At 40.2% G+C, this 26,951-nt stretch overlaps 1 protein-coding gene across 9 annotated transcripts; it reads right to left on the bottom strand.

Moving 5' to 3' along the window:
• Positions 1-944: 944 nt before the first annotated feature.
• Positions 945-26,709, bottom strand: ppfibp1b (PPFIA binding protein 1b). 9 transcript variants are annotated; one of them, XM_005470951.4, is made up of 28 exons: positions 26,538-26,708; positions 20,635-20,716; positions 18,951-19,156; positions 18,085-18,174; positions 17,058-17,171; positions 16,588-16,719; positions 15,737-15,829; positions 12,615-12,707; positions 11,808-11,925; positions 11,665-11,709; positions 10,208-10,269; positions 10,024-10,108; positions 9,657-9,796; positions 9,115-9,212; positions 8,279-8,336; positions 6,901-7,075; positions 6,501-6,533; positions 5,809-5,950; positions 5,598-5,729; positions 5,254-5,404; positions 5,014-5,125; positions 4,803-4,891; positions 3,403-3,525; positions 3,171-3,296; positions 2,900-3,088; positions 2,146-2,310; positions 1,982-2,047; positions 945-1,897 (listed from the first exon to the last, which is right to left on the bottom strand). In XM_005470951.4, the coding sequence occupies exons 2-28, from the start codon at positions 20,696-20,698 to the stop codon at positions 1,814-1,816; spliced, it is 2,985 nt and encodes a 994-aa protein (XP_005471008.1). In that variant the 5' UTR covers positions 20,699-20,716; positions 26,538-26,708; the 3' UTR covers positions 945-1,813. The 9 variants fall into 9 exon arrangements, with proteins under 9 accessions (XP_005471008.1, XP_005471007.1, XP_005471010.1 ...); XM_005470950.4 differs by having other exon boundaries at positions 8,279-8,339; positions 26,538-26,706; XM_005470953.4 differs by lacking the exon at positions 11,665-11,709 and having other exon boundaries at positions 8,279-8,339; positions 26,538-26,705.
• Between the last annotated feature and the right edge of the window lie 242 nt (positions 26,710-26,951).

Raw genomic sequence — 26,951 nt, 5'->3', positions numbered from 1 at the left:
TACTGAGCTGTCAAACAGCAGAAAATGTTTTCTCAGAAATGAAATCCTCTGTGCTTTAAAATTCACCAACATGCTAACATTAAAAGTTAATGGCCTAGATTTAATTCAGTTTTATGGAAAAAGGTTAATGGTCTCACTCTGCCCAGGAATGTAGCTGCCCTGGTTTAGCTCTGAGCAGGAGCATGCATATTTGTTAACTATGTGAGCATGTCCTGTAGAGTGACCACATCAACAGCATTATTATAGTAGGTTACACTGTAGTGGTGTCATGTATATCACCAGTACAGAGGTGTCAGCAGGGGCCAATGGGTGCATCTCACCACTGAACATGGACTTTTGTGCAGAACTGTAGAAAGGCTTTACTGTGCATGTATGAACGTGTGGAGACATGACAAGAAGAAATGAGAGGAGAGCCAGACAGACTAGACAAAAGAAATAAATCTGAGAAAGACTGAAAAAAAGATTTTTTTTTAAAAAGAAGCAGAAATAAAAGAGAGTTCGAGACTTCGAGCTCTTGATTACACACAGAAGACGCATCTCATAAGTTTAATGAGTGTTCTGTCATTTAGAGCCACAGCAGTTCACACGTCTAAACTCAGCAGCATTCAGATTTTGTGCCGCCTCACAGCAGGAAACAATAAATGTCAGGCCTGGATGCTGTAAAGGGTAAACTCCAGAACCGAGTGCTAAAGGGGAACAACCATTCTCCGTCTTTTTGTGACAATAAAATTGAGCCTCTATAAATAAAAGTCTTTGTGGAGGATTTAATTCTTGAACAAAACACCAAAATCCTGATTACAGAGTAGTTGTGTAGAGCTGATTTTGTCATCTCCAATTATCTGTCAACATTATCAACCAACAGAGAATTCTTGCGTCCCCGACTCTTGAAAAAAATCTGACATTGTGACAGGTGTAGATTTAATTTCTTCAAAGAAAACACCAAACGTATTTAAATTACTTTATTGATTTATTAATTGCATAAGTGTACAAAAAAAGACATCTTTTCAGGGAAGGTGGAGAGCTGCAGAGAGCATTATCGCTTTGAGAAAACCCAACGTTTCCTTGCAGCACAACATTTCCCCAGAATTAACTGCAGGTTTCCATTTAAAATCCTTTTTTGGTAAAAACAATGATGAGTTCTTATATGACTGTGTTGAAGTTTCAAAACATGCAGCGAGATTCTTGCTTTATACTGTATATGCACATTTTTAAATGTATAAGTGACAGGATAATATTTAAAGACTCTTCTCATTTCTTTAGCAGGGTTCAGTTGTGTAGAAAACATAGCAGCTGTTTGAGGGGTTTTTTCTTTATAACTTCAAAATGGAAACAGTCTAAACACATCACTTCTAGTCCAACTCTTTCTTCTAGCATTGCCACAGTCAGAAGGCAATTTAAAAGTCATATATTAAATCTATATAGGCATTTTCTAGATGTTTTTTTTTTAATTTTTGCTGGTTTTCACTTCAGTTAAAACAGGAAGGTACCCGAATAGAACAGTAAGTAAAAATATCTCCAGAAACCAGCTGGCAGGCAAACAGTGGTGTTATCCTACATGTTCCCTCTGACATCAGTCGGGAGTAATGAAGACTAAGTTCAGGAGTGAAAGTGGCCTCTGGACTGAAGGCTTCCACATTTAAAAATCAACTAGAAAGACACAACACTAATACTTTTGGCTCTTCTTTGAATGTGACACTAAAAATGAGGAAAATGTGGGAGCATTCTTGTTTTTTTGTTGAGACGTGTGTGTGCAAGTGGAGAGGGTTGGCACAGAGTTTCATTCACAGCAGGATCAGGTCTGATGCTGACAGCCTCATGCGTTGGAGTCGTCGTCGGTTACGCTGGGGTTCGGCGAATTGGAGATCTCTTTGAAGAGTTCGTCATCTTTCAGCATGCTCTGGTAAACGAGAGAAAAGCATTAAGTTTCCTATCAGAAGCCATGGAAACAATAATCAGTGAGTAATAAGTTCCTGGTTCTCACTGTCAGATTCTGAATCCCCTCAGAGAAAGCACCAATCTGTCTCACGGTTCCCTCAGAGTCCTCCATCTGTGAACAGAAAGCGTTAGATTTCAAATTTAATATGACTTTTTTTTTTTTTTTTTTAATTAAGCAAACCATTAATGAATGCTGAAGAATAAGCTCACCTGTTCTAGCCGGTCGAGGTCATCTTCATAGATTTGGAGCTCGAAGCCTTTTTGGAAGCTCCGACCCTTTGGCATCTCCACGTCCATCGGACACACATACTCCTCGTTCTCTTCCTGCTTTTTCTTCCTCAGACTGCCAAAATTACTGAATGATAGTTTTTTTGGCTGGTGTGAACCGGACAGAGAGGACATGTAAGTACTACATACATTCGCACAGGAACGCACACATACCAACCTCTGATTTAGAAAAAACACAAAAAGGTCATCATATTTGATCAGTGAGTTTTTGAGACCTCTGCATCATCAGTGTCATTTTTCCTCCTGGAATAAATTGCACAATAAAATTTTAAGTAATATGTTGCACAAAAATGCCAGATGGAGCAAAAATGATACGAACTAAAAATCATATGCAAACTGATATAAACTGATATCACAAGATTTAAACAAAACAAACAAACAAAAACTTAAAATGTTGAATTTTCTGGCAATTATTTTATGGTTACAGGGTTGATTCCAGTTTTAGTGACTTAAAATTTCTTTAAATTCTATTTTAACGTGTGGGCACATTTAATTTCCATGAGAAACTAAACTTTAATATCACTTTGTAAAATCAAATCTCTCAACTTGTTACCCATTTAAAGAGAATATGTAGGAAAAAGCATTTCCAACATATTTTCTTTGTAAGTACTCCGAGAAGTAATTGTAGTACTTGTAGTAAGAAAGGACGGTCTGTCCATGGGAACTCGTGCTTTACCTTGACCTTAGTGGTGGCAGTAAGCAAAGTGTAGTCTGGGTTTTCGAGACACTCCTGTTTGAGCTGGTGGGCCTCTGAGCCAATGAGCAGGTTGAAATTTGTGGCAAGGTGGCGCCGCAGCAGAGTCTTGTTGGGGGGGATGTTCAGCAGCAAAGCCATCGTCTCCACATTGAATCGTGGCTCCAGAACCTGAGCGGGAATTTGGTGTATTAGGAGTGGACACAACCCAGGACAGCGTCTGCTCTTTCAGGGAAATGAACAACTCTCTCACCATTAGGCCCCCATGGACGCCGCTGCCTCTCAGGTTGGGAGCATATTCAGCGAGATCCACAGACCTCAGCCACTCCATCACCCTGTGGTTGGTCCACTGGGAAATCTCTGCCGGTGAAATGTTGTTCTACAGACACAAAGTACAAACCACAAGCACAGTGTGTTCACACATAGCTATGAGTATGTAAAGTCAGTGGGCCGAGCAGCAGAACAGGCTGTTAAAGCGAACGCACCTCGTCTGACGGCCGGCGACGGAGGCAGTTAGGCTCGTAGTTGTTGAGTCGGAGGACTTGAATAGCTCTCTTGATGCTGAGGTGATGCAGAACACTGCCCACCTTCAGGGAAAGCAGGTCATCCTGTTGGACAAAGAAAGATATCAGTGATTCGCTCTAAAATTGACTAAACTGTGATTATTATCCTTAAAAACACAAGACATCAGAGCTTGAACAGGATCGGAGAGCCAGTGCTGAAATACAAATACCTGAGAGGGTGAATCTGGGATTAGAGAGGAAACTTTATTTTTATCATCCCAGGTCACTTCTGACTGATACATCAGAGCTAACTCATGCTGCACATCTTACCTGTTCCTGTGAAACATTGTTTGAAATAACAGATCAGAGCTTTCTAAGAGCACAGCATACCAACCAATCAGTTCTCAGGGAGAATAATTAAAATAGATGCCATGAAGTTCAGTTCACAGACTGTAAAGGGGGTCTCACTGCCTTTCCCAGAGCACTGAGGGGCTATTTGCTGTAAATGTTCTTTACTTAATCCCAAGGTTATGGAAGCTCCTTTCTACCACTGGAAAAAACAAAAACAAACCAAAACAAAACAAAAACAAAAACAAAAACAAAAAAACCCAAATTCTTTGCCATCCACACATCAAAAATTGTGATGAGAAAACACAGTTGTTTTCATTTTCTCAAACTTCTGAGAAAATAACTGAAAATTGAGAAACTAACTTGAAATTTCGAGTTTTTGACTTACCAATGGCAAAAAGAGTTTACGCTTTTTTCAGCACCAAGATTAAAGCTGAAAGAGTGAGACTAAAAATGTGCCATAAGAAGAGGGTACATCTAAGGATGAGTATTAAAGCTTACTTACCTTGAGGGAGCACCATGAGGGCCAAGTGAGAAAATGCACAAACCAAACATTTTTACTTTGCATCTGCACCGTTCTTTTCAGAAGCTGACTACATTTTGTATTGACATTTTTCCTTTTCAAGCTTTTAGTTATTTGACTGTTAATTGTTGTGAAACGAGCTGTTGTTTGTGAACATAAGGAGGGTTTAGTCCGCTGTGAGGCAGAACAGAAGAGATGGAAGAGAAATTCTCCCTTGGTCTTTTTGTCCATAACGTGATGTGAAAAGAAATTTATGTATGCAAAGAAGTATTGTTGCTACTGACCTCTCCATCCGCTTGTGTAAGTGCACAGAGTCTATGTAAAAAATTTAGACTTCTTTAATCCTCTTAATAAAAACATATTCCTGGTTTATTAAACTTGCTTTGTAGTGAGGTTTGCATCAGCACTGGAACTCTGTGCAGTAACACTAACATGAGGTGACAGTGGAGTCATCAGGCCAGCTTATCCACAGGGTCTGTGAAGGGAGTAAATGTCTCATATCGGCACTCACCACAGTCATGTAGTGCAGCATGCGACCGTCCACTCTTCCCTCATCAAACTGGGTCTTATACTGAGGCAGGCCGATGTCATCCAGCCATCCTGAGAAGAGGCAGAGAGAATTACATGAATTATTAACTTGAGCAGAACATGAAGTAAAACATCACAAACATAAAAAAAACAGACCAGCAGACTCATGTCTTCGACTAGCAGCTGGTACGTACTTGTCACCCAGTTGTAGTCCAGCTTTCCCTTATTGTCCTCCTCCTCTGAGCCGAGGGCCTGAAGAGCCAGCTGGAGCTTCTTTCTGTGCAGCGGGTGTTTGATCCCCAGCTCCTAAACATCCACAAGTTTGGATTAAACACACAACATTCCCCAGTTACTATACAGGAAGTTCAGGGCAGAAATACTTTGCTTTTCTACCAGCGTTGGTAAACTTATTAAATTCTTCTGCTTCATCGCACCCTCTCCAGGTCCAGCTGCGAGGCCTGTAGCAGCGTCTGTCCAGAGGAGATCCACACGCGAGCCATGTTTACATAAAGACCAAGACCCTGCTCCTGCAGCCAGTCGCACACCTGATCCTTCGGCCAGCGTGCAAAGGGAGCGTCTACGTCACTAAACAAGAAAAGAGAAGAGTCAACAATGAAATAGGCATGCAGACACGCCTGTGGACGTAGATCACGTTTAGTACATGCACTTGTTACATCTTTATTATTCAAACAAACACTACATTTCACTGTACACAGAGATTCAAAACAAGGAAACCACATTGTGACTTTCATTATTCATGCTGAATGCACTGACTCACTTGTTGACTCTTTGAAGGTCACGAGACCAACCCAGTCTGGGTCCTGCTGTGGCACGCACTCCTCCTCGCTTGAACTCACCCTCTGGTAGATTGTCATCCAAGTTAAATGTGGTAGACTGGCTCCTTTTTAACCTGAACAATAAGACATTCAAGTTAAATACTTAAAAAAAAGAACACTCAGAGGGAGGATGTTTACAGGTTTTCTACTCACTTCCCAAAGAGCTTTTTTATTCCTTTGGATTTTTTCCTGCTTTCTGGAGTAGTGGGGAGCGTGTGTGTGCTGTCGCTGTTATTCGACCTCTGCGGCAGCCCTGCCAGATCGAGATGGTCCGTACCCTGTCGTTCTGTTTCAGCTGTGCAAACAAATGCCAGCAGATCAGCATCAGCAACATGAGGATAAGGCAGACAGAGCTGCTGCACAGGTTCAGTGCAAAGAGCCAGAAAACACTGAGACAGGCACATGACGACTCCTGAGAGGTCACTGTGAGCAAAGCGATACGCTCTCTAGAATGGCATGCATGCAGACACTGTTCACTGCCTGAGAAAAGGATTGTTACTTGTTTTAGATTTAGTTGGAAGGTCTTTGAGAGCCGTTTAAATTATTTTATCGAATAATCTGGATCTCAGCACAGCTTTGTGCCCGGGGAAAGCTTTAAAAGAAACAAAAGAGTGTAGGCAAAAACATGCAGGAACATGGCAAAATCTACGTACACTACAGCACACTCAACATACACAGGTACAAAAGTTTGTGCAATAAAGAACAGAGACAAAGTACTGCAGCTATTAAACTAAAAGATGTCAGCTGAATGGATGAGATGAGAAATTGCAGACGGAAATATTCAGCAGTTTGTTTTCTCTGGACAACTAGTGCAACTCTACAGTGACTTGTGATCTATACTGTACCTAGCATAGGCGCACTCGCACTCCTGCTGCGGTCTTCATGTGTTACAAAGTGCACAACACACACGACAGGGTCCAACAGAAAAGAACAAGAGGCCAGAAATTATGATTGAAATAATAACGGGATTGGGGAGATGGGACACAGATATACAAGTGTACAATACACACACACACACAAAATAAAAAAAGCACAGACAGGACGAAGGACAAACACCAGCCCAGAAACACAGTTCCATAATTAAACTGGGACCACAGCCTGTGGGCTGTAAATTATGGTCTTGGTCCATATAGTGTACTCCATGGGTGTGTCTTGGGGGGGAGGAAAAAATGTGAAGAAACTCTCACCATGTAGTGGGTTAAAAGCTGAACAAAGCACATTTCCACTAAATCCGTTTGCACTCACCAAGGCTTGGGCTACTGTTTGTCTTCTTGCCTCCGCGAATCTTGAAGAAACCTTTTCCAAAAGACGACCGAGCCTTTCTTGAGCCAAAGGGATCGTCCTCTACGGTGGCAGGTAAGGTGGCAGAAGGATTTATGGGTGGCTTTTCACTGATGCTACTGATCTCCTCACTTGTTTTCTGAGAGTACAAAAACATTGCTTGTAGACAGATTCTGTACTTACTAGAGATGGCACGATACCACTTTTTTATGTCCGATACCGATATCATAAATTTGGATATCTGCCGATACCGATATGAATCTGATACAGTTTTTATAATCAACAAAACTGTTTTGTTTTTTTCTCAAATATCTGGCTGCATTTTGTATGAGTTCATACTCAAGGTTTAAAAAAAAAAAAACACTAAAGCTATTCTGTTATACCTGTATGCAAAAAATACACTGCACAAAAATATTTCAGTTCAGCCATACTGATCAATCTAATTTACTTAAACCTACACCATCCTCCCTATCCTGGTATTCTAAACAGTACTTAGCAGAAACATTAAACAACCTTACTAATGGGGTTGCAAACTCCCAGGAAAAATAATAGGAAACCACCCCCCAGCCTCCGCCTTATAATGCTTAATCGGCGTAATCTACGTACACAGATGGTACAAAGGTACTATAGCTTACCAGGGTATATATTAGAGCAATAGTTCCTAGACACAATAATGGATTTCTATACATTTTACATCAGATGAAAACTTTGGTTGTAAGATTCAGGTAATTATTTATTAAAAGCTAGACATGACAACCAAAAAGAAAAGTATTTCTTTCTGCCCCCTTTTCCCTGTTAATGCCCTACCTGCCCCCTGGCTAAACTTTGCTAGACCCGCCCCTGCACAGTTACCAGCCATCAGCTACGTAGAAAAGGATCCTGGTGTACAAAGTAATATTAAATAAATTCTAACAACAGCTTATCAAGCTTAAACATGCTGCTGTTGTTTATCTGCTGGTTTCCTCTTTCTGGCGCAAAGTGGGCGATAAACAAACAAAAGAGACGGGAGTCGCGACAGAAAAGCCGATCAGCTGATCATTAATCAGTTTCATGATTGAAGTAGCAACAGGAGAGGGAGAGAAGAAGAGGCAGTCACTCCATATATCGGTTGTTATGCTTAACATGGGAATGCTTTACAAACATTCAGAGATGAACTTACACACTTGCTTCACTTCTGCCATATACTCTATGGCAAAAAAACTAAAATAAAAGACAATTCAAATGTGAAAGAAAAAAAATGGGTAAGGCTGGAAAAAGCTGTTTTAGGTAAATTAGTGGAAAAACCACAACAATAGACAAACATCAGTCTTCTGTTTTTAGCTAACATCATTTCTGCCCATACCTGCTCAGTTTTGCTCCCATCCAGGTGATCCTGAGTCACAGTCTTTGTGTTCTCTTGACTGCTGAAAGCACAATGCAAATCACTTTAAACATTATACTTCACTTAGCAGTGCGAGTCTACAGGACATTATTAACCACACATAGATACTTCCCAACACTCCATCTGCAGGAAATGGACAAAACGTGTCGAGGACTACAGCAACATCTGTCAAGTGAATGGTTTAGTCGATCCTAATATGCTACTTCTTTATACTTCTGTACTAACAAGCATGCAAACATGCATTCACAATAAAATAAATAATACTAAGGAGATGACCAATCCTTAACCACAATCACACTCCTTTCTCCTTCCTTGAATGCACAATACCATGTCTTATACTTATTAAATGCTCCCATTGTGTTCATTTTGCAGTGGAGAGTGACAGAAAATTAGATGAGAACAAGCTCTCAGTGCCATGTCAAACACGTGGTGCAACGCCACATGGACTGCCCCAGACATACGTGCACTAAACAGCGTGTTTCACTGCTCTCACCACAATTTACAGTGTAAATTTACACTTTATTTATAGCGTAAAGTGCAGTGAGAACTTCCAATACTCTGAGATTTTAATGTGAAAATATGCAATTCCTGGCAAGTTACAGCATTGTAATATAAATACAAGACACATGCAGGCAGAATGAGCACCATTTCACTAGGATTGGTGGTTTGCCATGTTTGGATTTGCTGTTTGTTTGGTTCTTTGGTGTCTGCTGTTCTCTGGTTATTTGTTGTTTTGGTTAAATTAAAAATATTGTTAAAAGAAAAACAAAGTAATGTATAACACATAAAATCTTTACCTTTCTGCATCTGCCGGTTCAGACTCTGACACTCTCTCTGGATCAGACGGGCTGGGTGAAGGCGAGGGCTCTTCACTTAGTCCACTGGGGCTTTCCATCTGAGTCGGGGTCAGAAAGACAAAAGAAGATTTAAAGAGCCTTAAAGAGATCTAACTGCCTTAAAACTGTGACTTAAAAATTCTACAGGGTCCTGAGAACAGTCTAAATCTGCATACAGAGATCTGACAAAAGATGGACAACCAATTAGGTTGTCCAGTTCTTCAACACTCATTTCCAAAGGAGTGAAATTAATGTGAAGTTTTTGTAAGAGTGAGTGTTTTACTAAACTTTAGAGTTTAATGATATGTGAAGTCGCTCCAGGGGAGGAAAAAGAGTAAAAGTAAAATTAAAAATATCTCATGTTCTCTGCTATTTAAATAGCGATAACTTGGGTGCCAGTTTAGCTCAGCGGGTGAACAGGCAACCGGATGTCACATGACTGAGACACACCGACCAGGTTTGAGACCGACCCTTTGCTGCATGTCCTCTCCCTCTCCACAAACCTCATCTGGGCTTTTCCCTCTCAGTTGTTCAGCATCTGTGCCTTCTTGTTTTTCTGACTCCACAGACAGAGGGCTAGCTGGGACTGCGGCGCATCCATCACCAGGACTCTCAACATGCTCATTATCCTTTGTCTTTGTCTCTGTAATGGACCAAAATATAAAATCAAATTATTTAACACATGATCCTGTTTACAAGAAGTAGGAAGTAGCTCAAAAGTTTTCACACACAAAACTATACAAACAACAAGGGGAAAAGGCAAGCAACCCAGGGATAGATGAAGGGTCTGTGTGGCAGCTAAAGCTTAAAATGCATTCTTTTAACACATCAGTAATATCAGTTTTTAAATGCTGTGAGTCTAAGTCTAACCTTTCTTTCCCTGCACGGACATCACCATGTCTTGAACTTTCTTGTACCGCAGGAGTGACTGTTTCAGTTCTTCAATTTTACGATCCTGCAAAGGAAAAGGCAATCAAAAAGAAAAATTAGGTCAGTTTTTTTCCTGGAGCAGCTTTGGGTAGCTAGGATGTGAATCCTAGATGGTCACATGTACCTTTTCTTCATTTGCTGCCATCAAAGACTCCACTGCCTTCTTCATTCTCTGGACTTCCACATCTAGGGAGGAGAAAAAAAGATTTCTAAAAGAGTTCCTGGTGTGAAGTCTGAGGGGGTTAAAATGTCAGGATATATAAAATTTAACATACAGGATGCAACATTACAGGTTGTCAGTCCAGCAACATCACGGCTTTTTAAAAACCAAACGTACACACAGTGTTGGTGTGAGCGGGTGTTTTACATGTTAACCTTTGCTCAAACATTTTCTCTTTTCAACACACTGACACACACTCTGTTAGCGGCCCCTTCCAGTCCTTGTGTATTTTGGCATACCTCAGCCTTTTCTGCCAGTTTCCCTTCTTTCTTGACAGCCACCCTTTCGCTGAGAAGATTTCTGAGGCTTCAGAAAACAGATGGATGAACAGAACTTTTTTTGTCCTCCACTTGTTCAGTTTCCTCATTTTTCTTTTTAAGTTCACACTGCAAATTATGCTTATATCTCTCAAACTGTTATTGTTGGCAGTGAAACCAAAGGCCAAAACACTGAGATAAATCTACACAAGGATGACTACAAACAAAGAAAATCCTTCTTCTGGAGTGAACCTGATAGTAAAGCTGCAGAATGACCTCAGAGAGAGGAGAATCTGGCTGAGCAGAAGCAGTCCTAAGGATAAACTGTCAAAAAACCCATGCATGGTAACATTACACTGGTCTGGTGTACAGCTACAAATGTTTATTCAAGGTTAATTCTACCCAAGAAAAGTTTGATTAGTTATTAAACTCTGGGGCCTTGCTTACTTTTCCCCACCTGTACTGTGAATGTTTGAAAGGTATGCTCAATAAAGACATGAAGGAAGCTTGCGTTTTTGCTTTAGTCATTAGGATTCTTAAAATGGACACTTGTAATTTGTACTTCAATATAGAGAATCATGGAGAGTGCGTGTGCTGTGGATGAAAAATGAAACTGTTCTATAAAGATGAATGTACAGTATAGTATATATAACTGATGGGAAAATGGACATTTATTAACACAGCTATACATGAAAGATACTGAAAAGCACAACAGCAGGACAGGTTAGCAGGGTGCGCACGCACACACACACACACACACACAGGTTGCTGGTGAAGAGAGGTAGGTGATTAACGTTGGAAGACATGAGTCAGAAGGTGGAGTAAGCTGTCTGAATGGTCACAACAAACAGTTCATTCATCATTACTGCAAAAAAACCAAGGCAAACTGTTCTCGTTGCTGTTGTAGCCAGGCATTAAAAACTCAGTGACAGGATTCGTGCCATTAAAAAAAAGTTCAGCTGAGATGTGGCGCTCTGTGGTCGGGTACTAGCACTGGAACTGGTTATAATTGACAAGCAGAGTTCAGATGGCTCATGCTCGTTCATGCAAATAGGGGTGAAGGTGAGTGCAATAATAAAATCACAGACATAAAACCCCCCTTACGTTTTTCTTTCAGCCTCTTTCTAAGAGTTTCATCTGGATGAGAGACTAAACAGGACAAGAAATTATAAAGTAAAAACTTGCTCCAATTAAACATCAGGAATGCTGATCTTCAGCGAGGCTTGTGATCTGTCTGGTTTTCCCACCTCTGTCTGTGGGCTCTGCACCGTTCGAGCCGATGGCCTTGAAACCCGTCTCGTCCTGCAGTCTCCTCATCTCTCCGTCTTTGCCCTCCAGCTGCCGCCTCAGTATGGCTAGCTCGTCCTGTTAACCAGGGGACAACAGTGAGAAGATTTTGCCACACAGGCATCACCTCCCCCACTCCCAGTCCAAACAAACCACAATACAGGGGTTCACAGAGGATGACATGGCACACAGGCTGCAGGAGGGTAACGAGTATGAGGAGGGTGATAAGCACTGATCTCTGGAAGTGTTTAGATATTATTAAATATGCAAGCCATTTCCAAAAAGAAAACACCAACATGTTTAAATGACCAAAGCAGGAGTCAAGCAAAGAGACATATCTTGTACATGTTATAATAGAGTGGATTAAAAAAAACAGAAAAAGGAAATGAGTGGGACAAGTGTAAAGAGGGACAGGAAAGAAGAACTCTGCCAACTCTCAACAAAAACCCAGAATTAAAGCATACTTGTGGTTTAAAAATTAGCATTTGCTAAAATTGGTGCCTAGTAAATGCAGACTTAAGGAAGTGGTGTTTCTGATTGCATTTGACTTAACCATGCATTATAGCAAAACGCAGTGATGCATGGTTAAGTAAATTATTTGCAAAAATACATACACTTTTGAGCGTGAAAACAGAATCTAACCAGATTTAATTGTTTTATCCCTCAAAAATAAAAAGAAGAAGAAGAAGAAGAAGAGGTGCCAAAGGGAGAGGTCAAAAAACCATAATCATACAGCAAGCACTACAGTCATCCTGGGAAAAGCCGACCTTCATCGCCTGGAGTTTGTGATCTTTCCTCTGTTTCTCATACTGCATCTGGCCCATTTTGATTTTCAGGCTAGAAAGCTTGGCCATTAGTGACTAGCAGTAAAGAGACAAGCACGGAAAGAAGAAGAAAACAGAAATGGGAAGGAGAGAAGATAAAAAGAGATCAAGAAATGTTGAATATCTAAATTTCTAGGAAAATGACCACTAAAGCAGATTAAAAGTGGGCACCGCTACAAACAACAACAAAACCCCCAAACAACACACAGTTACTACGTGAAGTTCAAGAAGCATAAGATAGAAAACATCCAAAGCAATCATCTGGAAAATTCTAGTAAGCAGAGTCACTCCTTCACCTTTTCTAGCTTCAGCATATAAAAGGGTGGTGGCAGTCTGATAGTCAGCTGGCCTTCACCTAGTTTAGCTTTGCTTTTTGTGTTCTTGGTTAACTTCTCTTTTCAAACCGCAAAACAAACAATTTTCTTGTCTGTGTTGTAACAATTAAGGGTCTATTTGATATCTGAACTCATTTCATTTTGCAACCAAAACCTGAATTTACAGCATTCAAACAGCCATGAGAATCTCTGAATGAGAAGGAAAAAAAATCCTTAATAACATGAAAAAAATCTTAGATGTTGTTAATGGAATTGGATTAAGAGGCAAAAGGGCGACAAACTCTTTGTGACCAGGAGAGAGGGAAAAAAAACATGGTGGTTAGTAACCCCCCAGCCTCTGACTGACCACCTTCAAAGCAATTGCATGAGTTACCTGGTGGAAGGCAACTGGACTCCAAATAACTGCAGTCCTTCTCAGACAATTTGGTAAAGGTTTGTCAATATGTCATCTAATTTATAACACGCCATTACACTGCAATCTCTCAGAGTCACTCTGTTCCAGTGAGTGCAAATCATCTATGATTAGTCTTTTTGCAATAGAGGACTCAAGTCAGTGATTGCATTCTGGTTATATCCCACATAAAAAGGAAGGCTGCTGAGCACCAATGCCATTTTGAAGAAGCTGAATCACCATCCTGCAGCAGTGTGTCACCATTTGTGGAGGAACTTTGACATTTCTGTTTCAAATTTATGATGTTCTGGCTGGACCCTGAATATAAATACATTTGTTTGATGTAAAATTCTGTGTACGCAGACAGTAACAGATTGGCCACATGTGTCAACAGATTTGCAATTTTTGCAGATTAATCACAAACACATTGCAAGTACAAGACAATTCCAAAAGGTTAGAACTCCTAGTTTGAGTTTTTAGATCAGGGGTTTTTCCTCTGGATTGACAGACTGGGATGGTAATTCCCATCATTAAGAAGGGGGACTGGAGAATTTGCTCTAAGTATAGGGGGAATCACACTCCTCAGCCTCCCCTGGAAACTCTTTGCCAGTGTGCTGGTAAGGAGCGTCCATTCCTTAGTCTGAATAATGGACCAGCTCTTTACCCTCTCGAGGATACTTCAGGGTGCATGGGAGTTTGCCCAACCAGTCTACATGTGTTTTGTGGACTTAGAGAAGGCATTTGACCGTGTCCCTAGGGGTGTCCTATGGGAGGTGTATGGGGTGTCTGGCCCATTGCTACGGGGCATTCCATCTTTATCCAGTCGTTGCAAAAGCTTGGTCTGCATAGCTGGTAATAAGTCAGACTTGTTTCCGGTTGCTGTTGGACTCTGCTAGGGCTGCCCTTTGTCACCAATTCTGTTTGTAATTTTATGGATAGAATTTCTAGGTGTAGCCAAGTGGCAGAAGGCTTTCGCTTCAGTGGTCTAAGAATCTCCTCTCTGCTTTTCGCAGATGATGTGATTAAGCTGGCTTTATCAGATGATGGCCTCCAGCTCGCACTAGAGCGGTTTGGAGCCGAGCGTGAAGCAGTGGGAATGAGAATCAGCACTTCCAAATCTGAGGCCATTGTCCTCAGGCGGAAAAGGGTGGAATGCCCACTCTGGGTCAGGGATGAATTCCTGCCCCAAGAGGAGGAGTTTAAGTATCTCGGGGTCTTGTTCATGAGGGAGGAAAGAATTGAGTGGGAGATCAACAGATAGATTGGTGCTCTGGGTGCAGTGATGCGGATGCTGTGCCGCTCCGTTGTGGTGAAGAGAGAGCTGAGCGTGAATGCAAATCTCTCAGTTTACCAGTCGGTGTACGTCCCATCTATGGTCACGAGCTTTGGGTAGTGACTGAAAGAACAAGATCGTGGATACAAGGGGCAGAAAAATTAGCTTTTACTGAGTGGCTGGCCTCTTCTTAGAGATGAGGTGAGGAGTTCAGCCATCCGGGAGACGCTTAGATTAGAGCCGCTGCTCCTCCATGTTGAAAGGAGCCAGTTGAGGTGGCTTGGGCATCTGACTAGGATCTCTCCTGGGCGCCTCCTGGGTGAGACATCCTCCACCTGGAGGAGATCCCAGGACAGATCCAGGACATGCTGGAGACATATCTCTCAGCTGGCCTGGGAACACCTTGGTGTTTCCCTGAAAAGGCTGGAGGAGTTAGCCAGGGAGAGGGAGGTCTGGGCTTCTCTGCTTAGGCTGCTGCTCCAATAGTGTAACAGAGCCCCGGATAAACGAAAGAAAACATATAGATGGATGAATAGATTGCATTCATTTTCCCCCCTCCCCTTCAGATTTTACACAGCATCTGAACTTTTTAGGAATTAGGGTTGTAAATGCCAACTCAACCCCATTTCAATTTAAAACTGACACTGTATTATCACCATTTTGATCCATCAAAGCCACTCTGCAAACGGCAACTGACTGTGAGTGATCACACTCCTCGTCCACATCTGCAAAGGAACCATTTCCAAGGCAACAAGATCCCAAGCTCATTGCATAGTTGCCAAAATTCTGGCTGTGCTGTGGTCTCAAATCACTGTTTTCTCAACTGTGACTACAGCATAATACTATACAAATAGCAGCTGAAATGGCTGCATGAATAACTTTATCCAGGTAACGAGATGTACAGATATTCTATATTTTTTAAAAGGGCATAAAAGAACATTTCAGCTGTTAAGTATTGACTTTAAACAGAATGATGGATTTTGGCTGTTTAAAAAAAAAAAAAGGGTAAAACTACGTAGTCCTTAAGATACATAAACAGCCAGTAAAGTGCTCTGGGATGACTCACCTTAGTGGATTTAAGTTTCTTTTCATACTGTAGTTTTTCAGTCTCCAGTTCAGTCAGTCTGTACCGCAGCTCATTAATTTCAAGAATCAAATCCTGAAAAAAAAGAAGAAAAAAAAAAGAACAGGTCACACCTTAAATACTGGAGGATGATTTTTTCCCCCCCCACATTTTTTTGTCCTCTGGATAAAATTTTACCTCTAAGATTCTAAAATGAAATTTAAGTGAATAATTTTAACATCACATTAACTGCTCCCATCTTGCAAATGTGACTTATATCAGCAAAAAGTTCTATAAAGTGACTACAAATGCATTTGAAAGCAGCGAGTCAGTGCTTCCCAGCAGCAGCAGTGATAAAATGAGAGGAAGCTGCTTGTAGAAAAGAAGTGATTTATGTGCTGTGAGGCGGAACACGGACAGCAGCTTTTTGTTCCAGTGGGGTGGAAGAGATGACTGCGCTGCTACAACAATACCATGACATGTTTGAAAGCTTTCCAGACATTCTGCTCGGTCTATCTGGGAAGCAGAGATCTTCCTATCTCTAGTAAACAAATGACTGACAACATCTTTATAAAAATTTTGTCTAATTAAGTAACAAAAAAAAAATCCAATTAATATTACAATAATGTGGGTATAGCTTCAATGGCTAGTTCAGCAAATACTAACAACAAGAAATAAAAATGACTTTGAGACTGATAATAAGACGGGATCCTCTCTCCCCCAGGTTTAACACAAAATAAATGAGTGTTTCATTATTGTTGAGCGTCTGTGTGTGTGTCTGTGTGTGTGTGTCTGTGTGTGTGTGTTAAGTGAGATAGAAAAGAACCATTCAGAAACAAAGAGGATTAGTTCACCTCACTGTCCCTAAATCCGTCATCAAAGTCAAGTCTCTCTTTTTTCATACTGTTGAGCTTCAGCTTAAGGTTGGACACTTCAGACATAAGCTCAAGCTTCTGAGTCTCCAGAGCAGTTCTACACAGAAGCTCCTGTGATAACAAAAAACAAACAAACAATCTGTGTAAACAACACTGGTAGTACAGGCATTATTGTGTAAAAGCGGAGACACAAAAAGTCATCTGCAATACCTCAATGATTAACAGTTTTAACAAGACGCCCCTGTTACACCCACTTGTATACTTAGCACAGCAGTGCATACAGTAGATGTTTACTTGACAGGAGGGCGTGAACTCAGCTCTTCCAGTTGTGAGTCAGTACCACCCAAACACATCTGCACCATATGCAACTTTCACTACTGGGGGGCTTTAGTTTGGGAACAGCTTTCCCGTCCTCAGAGTGTAAGACAAACACACAAACACACACAGACCTGTTGCAGCATCTCCTCTGTGGCATTGAGCTTCTCCCTGTGCTCATCCAAACACAAGTCCAGATCCCGAATCTTCTCCCCCTGAGCCTCAACCTGGTCTGTCAGTACACTCACCTGCATGAACACAAGGTAACACATTTTAGAAAGGACAGCAAAGCCTGATATTAAACAAACCAAGGGCCAAGTTATTAAAGAACATGATGAGCCAAAGTTATCAGTTCCACTCTTTGTACTATTATAGATTTTTTAGAGTTTCAAGTTAGAAGAGAAATCTCTCTTAGTGCGTCAGGGGTGGCGGCAGCTGTAGAATGATGCAATCAACATATACAGATACCCTGCTCCTAAAAACAGTGAGGGAGAGAACTAAACAAATCTGATCACAGTTCAAGCGCAACACATCTTTTGCATGTGGGGCAGAAACACAAGCAAGCTTTGAAACCTCCAGTTAGGTTCTACAATGTTTCAGTTCCTTTCCAGATCCTGGAGAGTCCACCTGTAGCTGGATAAATTATACAAACACTGGCTAATAATTACATTAGTAACCATTTGCCACCCACAGGAAATTCATTAAAAATCACCAAACACAAATGAATTAAATAATAAAGCATTATGTGAACGATTATTCAGAAATTTGCAGTTTCTTGAAGTTTTCAGAGCTGCAGCAGATTTATTGAGTTTATTAAGGACGTCAGGCTGTGCTCCATTTTCACCTTTTAACTCCGTGTTGGTTTAAGTACTAGGAGTATTTTCTTAAGTAAAACAATATTTATCAGTAAGCGTTTTTTGTGTGTCAAACCCCTGACCTAATTTTTAGAGCACTTTTTTCAATGCTTGATGTTGCTAAGTTACAAAAATGGTTTTCTCCCCCGCCATTGTTTACAGTGTTGATAACACAAGTCCTGTCCCCTTCTTGTTTTTGACAGGTCGATGAGAGGGAGAAGTAACATTGATGAGCTTCACAGGAGTTTTACAGAAAATAGACGGTGGAGGAGGTGATAAAATTATGGAATTACTGCTAGGTAAGTACCTGAAGCACAAGAGACTCCTTATCACTTTCTAGTCGTGAAAGCCTCTCCTGGTAGTGGTCACCTCCACCCAATGAAATGTGTCCGTTAGACTGGAGAGAGAAAAATTAATTATTAGAAGAACTCTACTGAGCCATTTGCAAGGGTATGATAATGTATTCCTCTGCTTTAAAGACAAAACTTCAAGTCTTTAATGTCTACTAATGTTCTCAGCTGAAATTCTTCACATCAAAGTGCCTGAGCAGCTACACCACTTCACCCTGCACAAATAAAACCTTACATGGTTGAAATGGAGAGCCCACATTCAGACTGCTGTACACAGAGTGGGTTACAGCATTACACAAAAAGTCTCACTGGCCTGCAGCCAGTCACTGCTCTGACTCCAAGAAGTCTGTGCGTTTCTTGCTGCACATCAACTGTGACACCAACACAGCTAATCCATCTTGGATTCCATGGGAACTCAGCAGAACAGGACAATTGTTCCGTGTTTTCGCTTAGCAAACAAGCCATTTGTGGACTTGGATACAAGACTGTTTGCCCACACTATTCTGTATTAATACAGCTTTAATGTGGCACACACAACAATCGGAATCAAACCAGCTGTGCTACAGTTTGTTTGAAGGACTTCGTGCCCAGCCATCACAGGAGAAACTCCTTCCATGATTACACAACTTGCACTGATTTCAAAAACAGAAAATGCAACACAATTGTTACAACGGTTTACCCTGAGGCTACACTCTTCTGGATGGCAGAAGAGCAAAAAGAGGTCTGTTAGCTTTCATTTCTAAAGACCTGCTAATAAACTTTATCTCTAAACTTTATCTCTAATCTAATCGATGTTTCTAACATCCACATGTAAGGGTCTTACCATGTGACCATGGAGCCACTCCACAAGGCTGTCAGCTGTGGAGTCGGGGATCTGGCATCGTAGACTCTCCCTTTCCTCTGAGTCCATCAACTCTAGGACACTTCTCAGGTCTTCCAAAAGGTGAAGCGCCCGCAAACTACCCATAAAAGGTGACGTAGGCGACTGGCAGTCAAACAAACCATTGGAATAGTCTATAGCTTTGGAACCTGAGACAAAAGAATCACAACAGGAATAAATATGAGGATAAAATCAGTCCAGAGACAGACTGCAGTGCCATCTTATGCTGCATGTGATGTTTGTTGACAAGCTTTAGTGAGTAAAAGTTCTCATCTGCTAGATTACAGAGGACATCAATCATTTTGTGGCTCAGGCACTAACAGTAATTGAAGAACACAATATAATTTTCCAAAATGTTGGGATTCTGTGTAAAATGTAATCAAATTATTTAAAGCCAGCACTGAATACACAATTTATAAAAATGTTGAAACTGAATAACTGTCATTAAAAGAAAAAGTGTATGTTAAAAAAGTGTATTTCATCAAGGTTGGAACAGGCATGTTTACCACTGTGTTGCATCACCTCTTTTTCTAGTAACATTTTAAGCCTTCTGATGAGGACACAAAAGGCTGGCAAAGTCACAAATGTTCCCATTCTTACGTACAACAGGTTGGGCTCTCTTTGCCAGATTTTCTGGACCCTTCTTATAGACCTTTGCTACTTTAATTAAAGTAGAATCTGGTTTGGCATAATTTTGCCAACATAATCAAAGATCTTAAAGACATCGTCTGGATGGCAGAATACATTACAATTAAGCTGCAGCCTCAATAGTATCTTTACAGATTTGCATGTTACCTATGTCACAAGCGCCAATACACCCCATCACATCAATACTGATTGATCAGACTAAAGAACTTCTTTTCCCCGTCGACTTTTCCTCAGTTCATGTCAAATGATGTCATGCCAAGTCATTTGTGTTCAATTAGTGATAGCATTCAAATGACTTCCTGAGATTTGTTTTTATTCAGAATTTAGACCGTGGCACCACCTTTTGGAAATACAGTTGTGCACACTATAGGTATCACATTTCTAAAAATTATAACACCGCACTATAGAAAAAAAGAAGGTCAATTTATACACAATAAAGATGATATACAAATACCAGCATTGTAACATTACTCTGAACAGGTGAACAGACATCTGGGCATAGACCCACTGTGGGGGAGGGGGGATATGGAGAGAAATGTAATGCATATAGGTGATTGGATGAGGTAAAAAAAGAAAAAAGAAAAAAAGAAGACCCCCCCCCCCCCCCCCAAAGAAAAAAAAAGTTTAATGATGCTATCAGACTGACATTTTTCACTTGGATTGTTAAATACTGACAAATACATGGGGTGGGGCATTAACTTTTCCCAGCTTTTAAAAGGGGTAGAAAAAGTTTAAGAACCACTGGTTTAGAGTTACACAGACTCAAAGTGCAAAGAATAAAGGCTAGATGGAGCACAAGATATTACATGACAGCTTGAATGTCAGCTGTGCAACAAGCCATAACAAGACACCAGATAAGGGCTTATCAATGTTGACTCAACCTGGAAGACCTGCAGAGACTTTGTTGCTTTAGGCTTTCACGAGTACTAAAAGTCATGGTAAAATATTGCACTGATGCTTTTTAATGGGAGAGCTTTACCTGCTATAATTCCATCCATCTGCTCAAGAGCAGCAGCCAACATGTCGCTGGCATCAGACATCATCTTCAGTCACTGACAAACCTATAAAGAGCAATAAAACCAGGTTAAAGGGTTAGCCCCAAAACACAGTTAATGTTAATGTTTTAAACATAAATTCAAGAGAAACAATATTAGCAAAAGGAGAAACTATTTTTTTAAACTAGTTCAGTTCACATTTCAACTTACAGGTTACAGATTTTTTATTTTTTTTAACACGAACATAAACATAAAATAAACTGTTATTGTTATGCATTTCCAGTTCACTATTGAACAGGATGATCTTTGAATGTTACAACTTTAACTTAGGCATACATTTTTAAAAACTTGTTTAAGCCACAAAAAACAAAACAAAATAAAATTTCCTGATTAGCAGAGACAAATCAAATCTGTGAGATACCCAATTGGGATAATGATTACAAATTTTGACTTATGGATGGCAGCAAAGTGACAGAAACCTAACGCACCATGGTGCCGGAAAATTGGGTTTTTCTAAGAATTTTGATTTTGATCTGATGTTATGCATATTTTGATGTGCCAGTTAATTCTGTCGCAGCTAACCACATTCATTTTTCACAACTTAAAAAAAAAATTAAAAATGAAAAAAAAATATTATTTTTTTTAAAAAACTGCAGCCAAATCACTTTTACACACGTGTTGTGTTATGAGGCAGCGGCTAAATCTGATAACAGACTGCCTGCTTGGATCAAGGCCTTCTCTGCTTTTTTTAAGAAGTAATTTTGTGTATCATTAAACATTAATTCAGCTGCAATACTGTTGGGTTTCTTTGAGCCATGAATTTCGAGGCTTTAACAGCTGGTAAAACACCATAATTCTGAGTAGGGTTTGACTGTATAAAAATAAGTAAGTTTTTGCATGGTTATATGATAGCAAGGCATCTCTGGCAGCTTAAAAAACAAAAACAAACAAACAAACAAACAAACAAACAAAATGAGGTGCTTTGTTGAGTTCCTTTAGCTTCCTGTTCTTTAACTCAGTGCTGAAAAGTTATCATGTATATTTTCTAAAACTAATGAATGCCACACTTATAATATTAAATTAAACCAATATCTAAAACACTGGTATTCTGAATGTCCTATCAACAGGACAGTGAGAACTTTGTTTGGATGGAAATAAAGATGTATTTTCGTGTCCCAGCCTTAAAGATTTGTCCAAACAACACAGCAGTCCCTTTCTCTTCTGATGTTCAAAAGACCCTGCTGTGTATTTGTACATGTTTAAGCATGCAAATAGAGATGTTCATGTGCACACAAACACCCACTGACACCTCTTCCTTTAGTCAGCTACCTTCAATCCTGGGAGTGCCCAGCACTGGGACGTTCCACCATTTTCAGACTTTATGGAAACCACCCACAGACTGAGCACTGTTATTTAAGCATTTCTGTGGTCACAGTTTCCATTATGTGTAAAAGAAGCATGTACTAAAACACAAGACTCGACACAACACAGCAGACTGAGAGGAGATGACTACCCAGCATGCCATTGGTCCACAGTAAAGTGCTGGGTGGTTTCCAACAGTAAAATCCTGAATGTGTGTAAAAATGCTTCTCTCAGTAACAACAGTAGCTGCTTACTACACATTTTGCAAAAGACATGACATTTAGAAAAGGCATTTTACAATGTTTCCATGGAAGGACGAGGGCTGGTATACAAATATTTATGCACATATATCCATAAATATTTCATGCCTGTGTGTGTCGACACCCCGAAAAACTGATTGCAACCCATTAGAAACCTAGCAACGGATGACCTTTGAATGGTTGTCAGCTAAAAGCTAAACTAAATTGACTAATTGATTAATTATACAAATCATGCTAGTTTATATATAAGAATTTGGTTTGCTAATAAGCAGCACAAATTCAAAAGTCAATATAATTTAGAAGCTAGAACTAAGAAATTGTTGCCATCATATCAGCTACAGTAGTGTGCAGGGGTACTACTGTACATTTTTTACTTTTTTTATTTTAATTATGCTCTCTTGTTAACACATTTATAACATCAGAGCCATCTTTGTATACTTGGTTAACATCCTTGCAAGCTTTGTTTTAGCTGTTGTTCACAGTATACTGCTCAGCACATGATCAAGCTGCTCAATTAACACTTTTGCAGGCAGATAAGCAGTTTAGAAATTAGTAAATTAGAACAGCTTTTCAATATTTTAGTCTTTAAAAACAAAAAAGTAAAATCTCAGATATTAAGAGTCTGCTGATAATGTGAATGCCGTTAGCATCATGATGTGAAACCTGAACCATGAGACAACATCTGCCCATATCTACTGCCAGTGCCGAGTGCTCTCTTAACAGTTTCTGACGCTTGAATACTCATCTCAGGGATACGATAACCAACAAAGAACTGAGTGGACTGATGAACATCTATCACTCAGCTGATGCCAGTTTACAAAGAGTTTTGCAAAGAGCCAATAAAAATTACCTGCAAACTGGTAGTAAAAAAATTAATAAAAAAATAAAAAATAAAGTTATTGTCTAATCTGACTGTTTGTGTACTGTAGCAGCTTGGTTTGGTCTTTGAGCTTGTTTTGGTCTTTGAGCTTGTTTTTATGAAGTTCTCTGGGCTAAAGCAAATATATATGAAATTATTTTATGATACTGAAATGTTTACCTGGCTGCTGGTCTGCTGTTTGATTCCAGGCTCATTACAGTTTTATGTGTATGTGCTATTGGTGAGGCTTGTGCAACTTGAGAAAAGAAAAAAGAAAGAAGAAAAAGGACATCCTGCCAGCACTGCTTGAAATGCATAAACTACAAACAGATTGAGGGAAGGCTTTTATTGTGGCGATATCTCAGCATTTCACAGCAGCCAGCACAGAGTTTGGATCGTGATGAGAAAACTGGAATCCAGACCTGCAGGGTATCCCCTTCAAAAGCCTGAGTCAGCTTTTCTATCACAGCAGAAAAGCAAATATGGGTAAGGTTAGCACATGGCCTTTAGCAAACATACTTCAAACACCAGCTCAAGACCAGACATGCTGCTCTGAAACCTGCTAATAAGTGCAAACAGCCTTCTGAGCACTTCTACAGCTTCATCCTGGATGTAGGATGGACACAGCAAAAAGAATTCCTAATTACAGGGACATGCACGGTTTCCTCAAGTCCCAGGAAGCCTCCATGTTGCTTTAGTTATGTGTAAAGCTGTAGCTGGTTGTCTAGAAAGCAGCAAAGGTAACAGTCTGTGCCGGGTTTTTAAAGGTCTGGGGCAAGTGATTGTTTCGAATTTCAAAATAAGTGTTCATTAAATGTCATAATTTTCCACATTTGAAAGAGACAGGTACATATATGCCAACCTCTAACAAAGCCTTATAAATCTAGATTTGTAAGGCACTTTTATTTTATGATGCATGTAAAGCATCTGTCCAAGGCTGCTATCAAAGGAGACATCTCAAAAATCCCAATGAGCAAGCATCACTCTCAAACAGAGTCCCTCTGTCTGCCTGTCTATAAGCACCACTTACACCAGCCATAAGACAAACAGAGAGCTCTATTGTTCATCATAGTGGTTTGTTTTGATTGAGCTGCATAAGCACACAAAGGCTGGGAGGGAGGGGAAAAAAAACGGCATTGCAATGCTACAGTTGACACCTGCCTGCATACTCTTTTCAGACTAAAAAGAGCCTCAAAAGTAAACTGAAAGAGAGATGCAAAAGCAGCCTTGCCCCTTGGTGAAAACAGCCATGTAATTCACAGAGACACGCAGAGAACAATGAATACAGGAGGGAGAGTGGACCACTATAATTGCTTTTCAAATCCTGCAGCTCAGGTCCCTTTAGGCAACATAACCCATCTTCACTGGGTGCTCCCCTAAGAGCTCCAGTATTCGTGGTATAGAAAGAAAATAAAGAGTATCTTAATTCCTGAATTACACGTGACTAGTGAACTATGCTCACATGCAGCAGCAGCACACAACAAAACAGAAGCCTCTGGCTCATTTTCTTTCACAGATAGTTGCATGTGCCTGTAAAAACTGATAGCAGTCTGTACTGAGATGAGTAGCCATCATGTTAGAAAAGACTAGAAAAGACAAACCAGGCCAAAATCACACCACAGTTTGTTTTACTTAGTCTGTTTTTATCCGAGTTACGTGGCAATTTCCGTGGACATGACAGCGTAGGCCCACATAATAACACTTTATATGTTTTGACTCATGCAGGCCTTGACTCATTCTTCACCTTTACGCAGTTTTTCTATGACAAAAGCCAAACTCCTTTTCTACCACAGACAGAGAACAGTATATTTAGCACAAAATAAGGAATCAACTCTTTCAACTGCTTTTAATTTAGAAATCAGAAGAGTATCTAAGATATTTATCATATACAAGAGGCAAAAAAAAATACCTACACTCCCAGTGTTTTTCCTGAATAAAAGCGAGCTTTTATTGAGATAAGTCTGGGTTACTTTACTTAGCCATAGGCAGTAGACTCCTTTGTCTGCAGAGATTTGGTGGATGTGTGGACACATTTAGAGTATTCATCAGCTACCTGCAGGAATAACCTGCAGCTATTTCCAACATGGCTGAATAGGCTGGATGCCTATCTTTACTTTTATACCTCCCGGCAAGAGGTTTGAAAAGTGGACGGGGAATTTTTCCTCTATCTTTAGACTGGTTGGAAATAAAATCATGAAAAACCCTAATGGTATTCAAGCAATTAGTGATGTAGCAATGTAAACACAGCTTCCAAAAGGTGGAAATGTAGTTTTTAAGATAAAGTGTTTCATGTGAGAAGGGCTTCCAAGAGCTTTTCCTGCCTGCATGTATGTGCACAATCGTGGCAGAAGTTCATTTGTGTTGGATAGAATCACACATTCTTTTCATATTACTCACAAATGCACAACTTGTGTCTTAACTTGACTAAGAAGTCCTTCATCTTCATGCACATGCAATGAAATGCAACACTGAATAATATACACGCCATACAGAAGATTGGTTATGCTGCTGCGAACAACAGTAGGCTTGTTTTTTGGGGAATTTTCCTTAATATAAACTCCTTGCATTTCCTTTTTGGCTGCAGTGCAGTGAAGACAGGAAGATGCTGAAAAGTGACCCCTGGGAGTGTGTGAATAACAAAGAGCGAAGACCTAAACTGCTTACAATTAGCTTTTTTAAAAAAAAAAAAAGGGATAGTTAGTAAATCAATGAATTCAAGGAAAAGCACCCAAAATTACTGTTGGCAACATCTGGTTTCCAGACAAGTGTGCTGTTTTCAAGAGCCTTTTCTTTCTTTTAAGACAAAAAAAAAAAAAAAAAAAAAAAAAAAAAAGAGACCAAACTATAACACAACAACTGATTAAGTTTCACATCTCTTAGAGGAACTCCATAGAGTCTACTTCACATTTGGGGACAGTTCACAATCACTAATTCAGCACTAGGCAAGGCAAATGAAGCCAAATGAATGTTACTTTAGAAACAGATAAAAACACAGAGGGGGAAAGAGGGTAAGAGCAGCCTCAGGCGATGGGAAACAATGGCACAGTGTAGAGATTAGAGATGTGGCAGGCCATAAACTAACAGACTTCTTCCAGTTAGCTTCTGTTACATATTTAACGTAAAGCTGAAACATTAACGTTTTGTCTACAGTCGGGTATTTAGGACACTTTGCGTCATTCGTTTCTTACAGTGTTAATTTTAAATACGAGTCAAATTTCACTAACCAGACAAAACCTAACAGCTCAGGGACCTGCTGGTTATAAAAAGTTAGAAAAGTGACCATAAAACGGTCGCTTTGTGAGACATGCGCGCGCATCTGCGCGACCCGCAGCTTGTTCGGACTAAACGGTAACTTTAGCAGACTACAACAATAAATCACAGCTGTAGCTTCAAGACTGACGCGTACCCAAACTCTTCTCGAAGAATCTCAGCGCTTCCGTAGTTTTGTCCTCTCGTTTTTTCTGAGAAAAATCCACAAAAGTTGTGTTCTAAACTTCTCTGTGCCCACCAGTCCGACCCTGCCGTCTGTCCACATCGCTACGCCATGATGTCGAAGTGACAGGGTTGCTGTTGGAAAACTTTGCGCGTCATGGCTGAAAAATCCCACCCCTGCTACAGGCTTGGATTGGCCTGGAATTTAAATGGGAGTCCTGGTGCGTTCACTGTAACGAGGTTAAAATAGGAGCTGTGATTTTTCTGCGGGAGATTCAGTTATCTCCGGTACGGGAAATGATTCAGAGAAACCAGAAACTGTTTGAAAAAAACAAACAAACAAACATTTTTATTGTCATCTTGATGTAGGAATAGTCACAACCAGCAG

The sequence above is a fragment of the Oreochromis niloticus genome, linkage group LG7 (assembly GCF_001858045.2).
Source record: "Oreochromis niloticus isolate F11D_XX linkage group LG7, O_niloticus_UMD_NMBU, whole genome shotgun sequence".
Lineage (NCBI taxonomy): Eukaryota > Metazoa > Chordata > Actinopteri > Cichliformes > Cichlidae > Oreochromis > Oreochromis niloticus.
The sequence above is the reverse complement of the archived record's forward strand: the minus strand, read 5'-3'. Positions and strand labels throughout refer to the sequence as shown.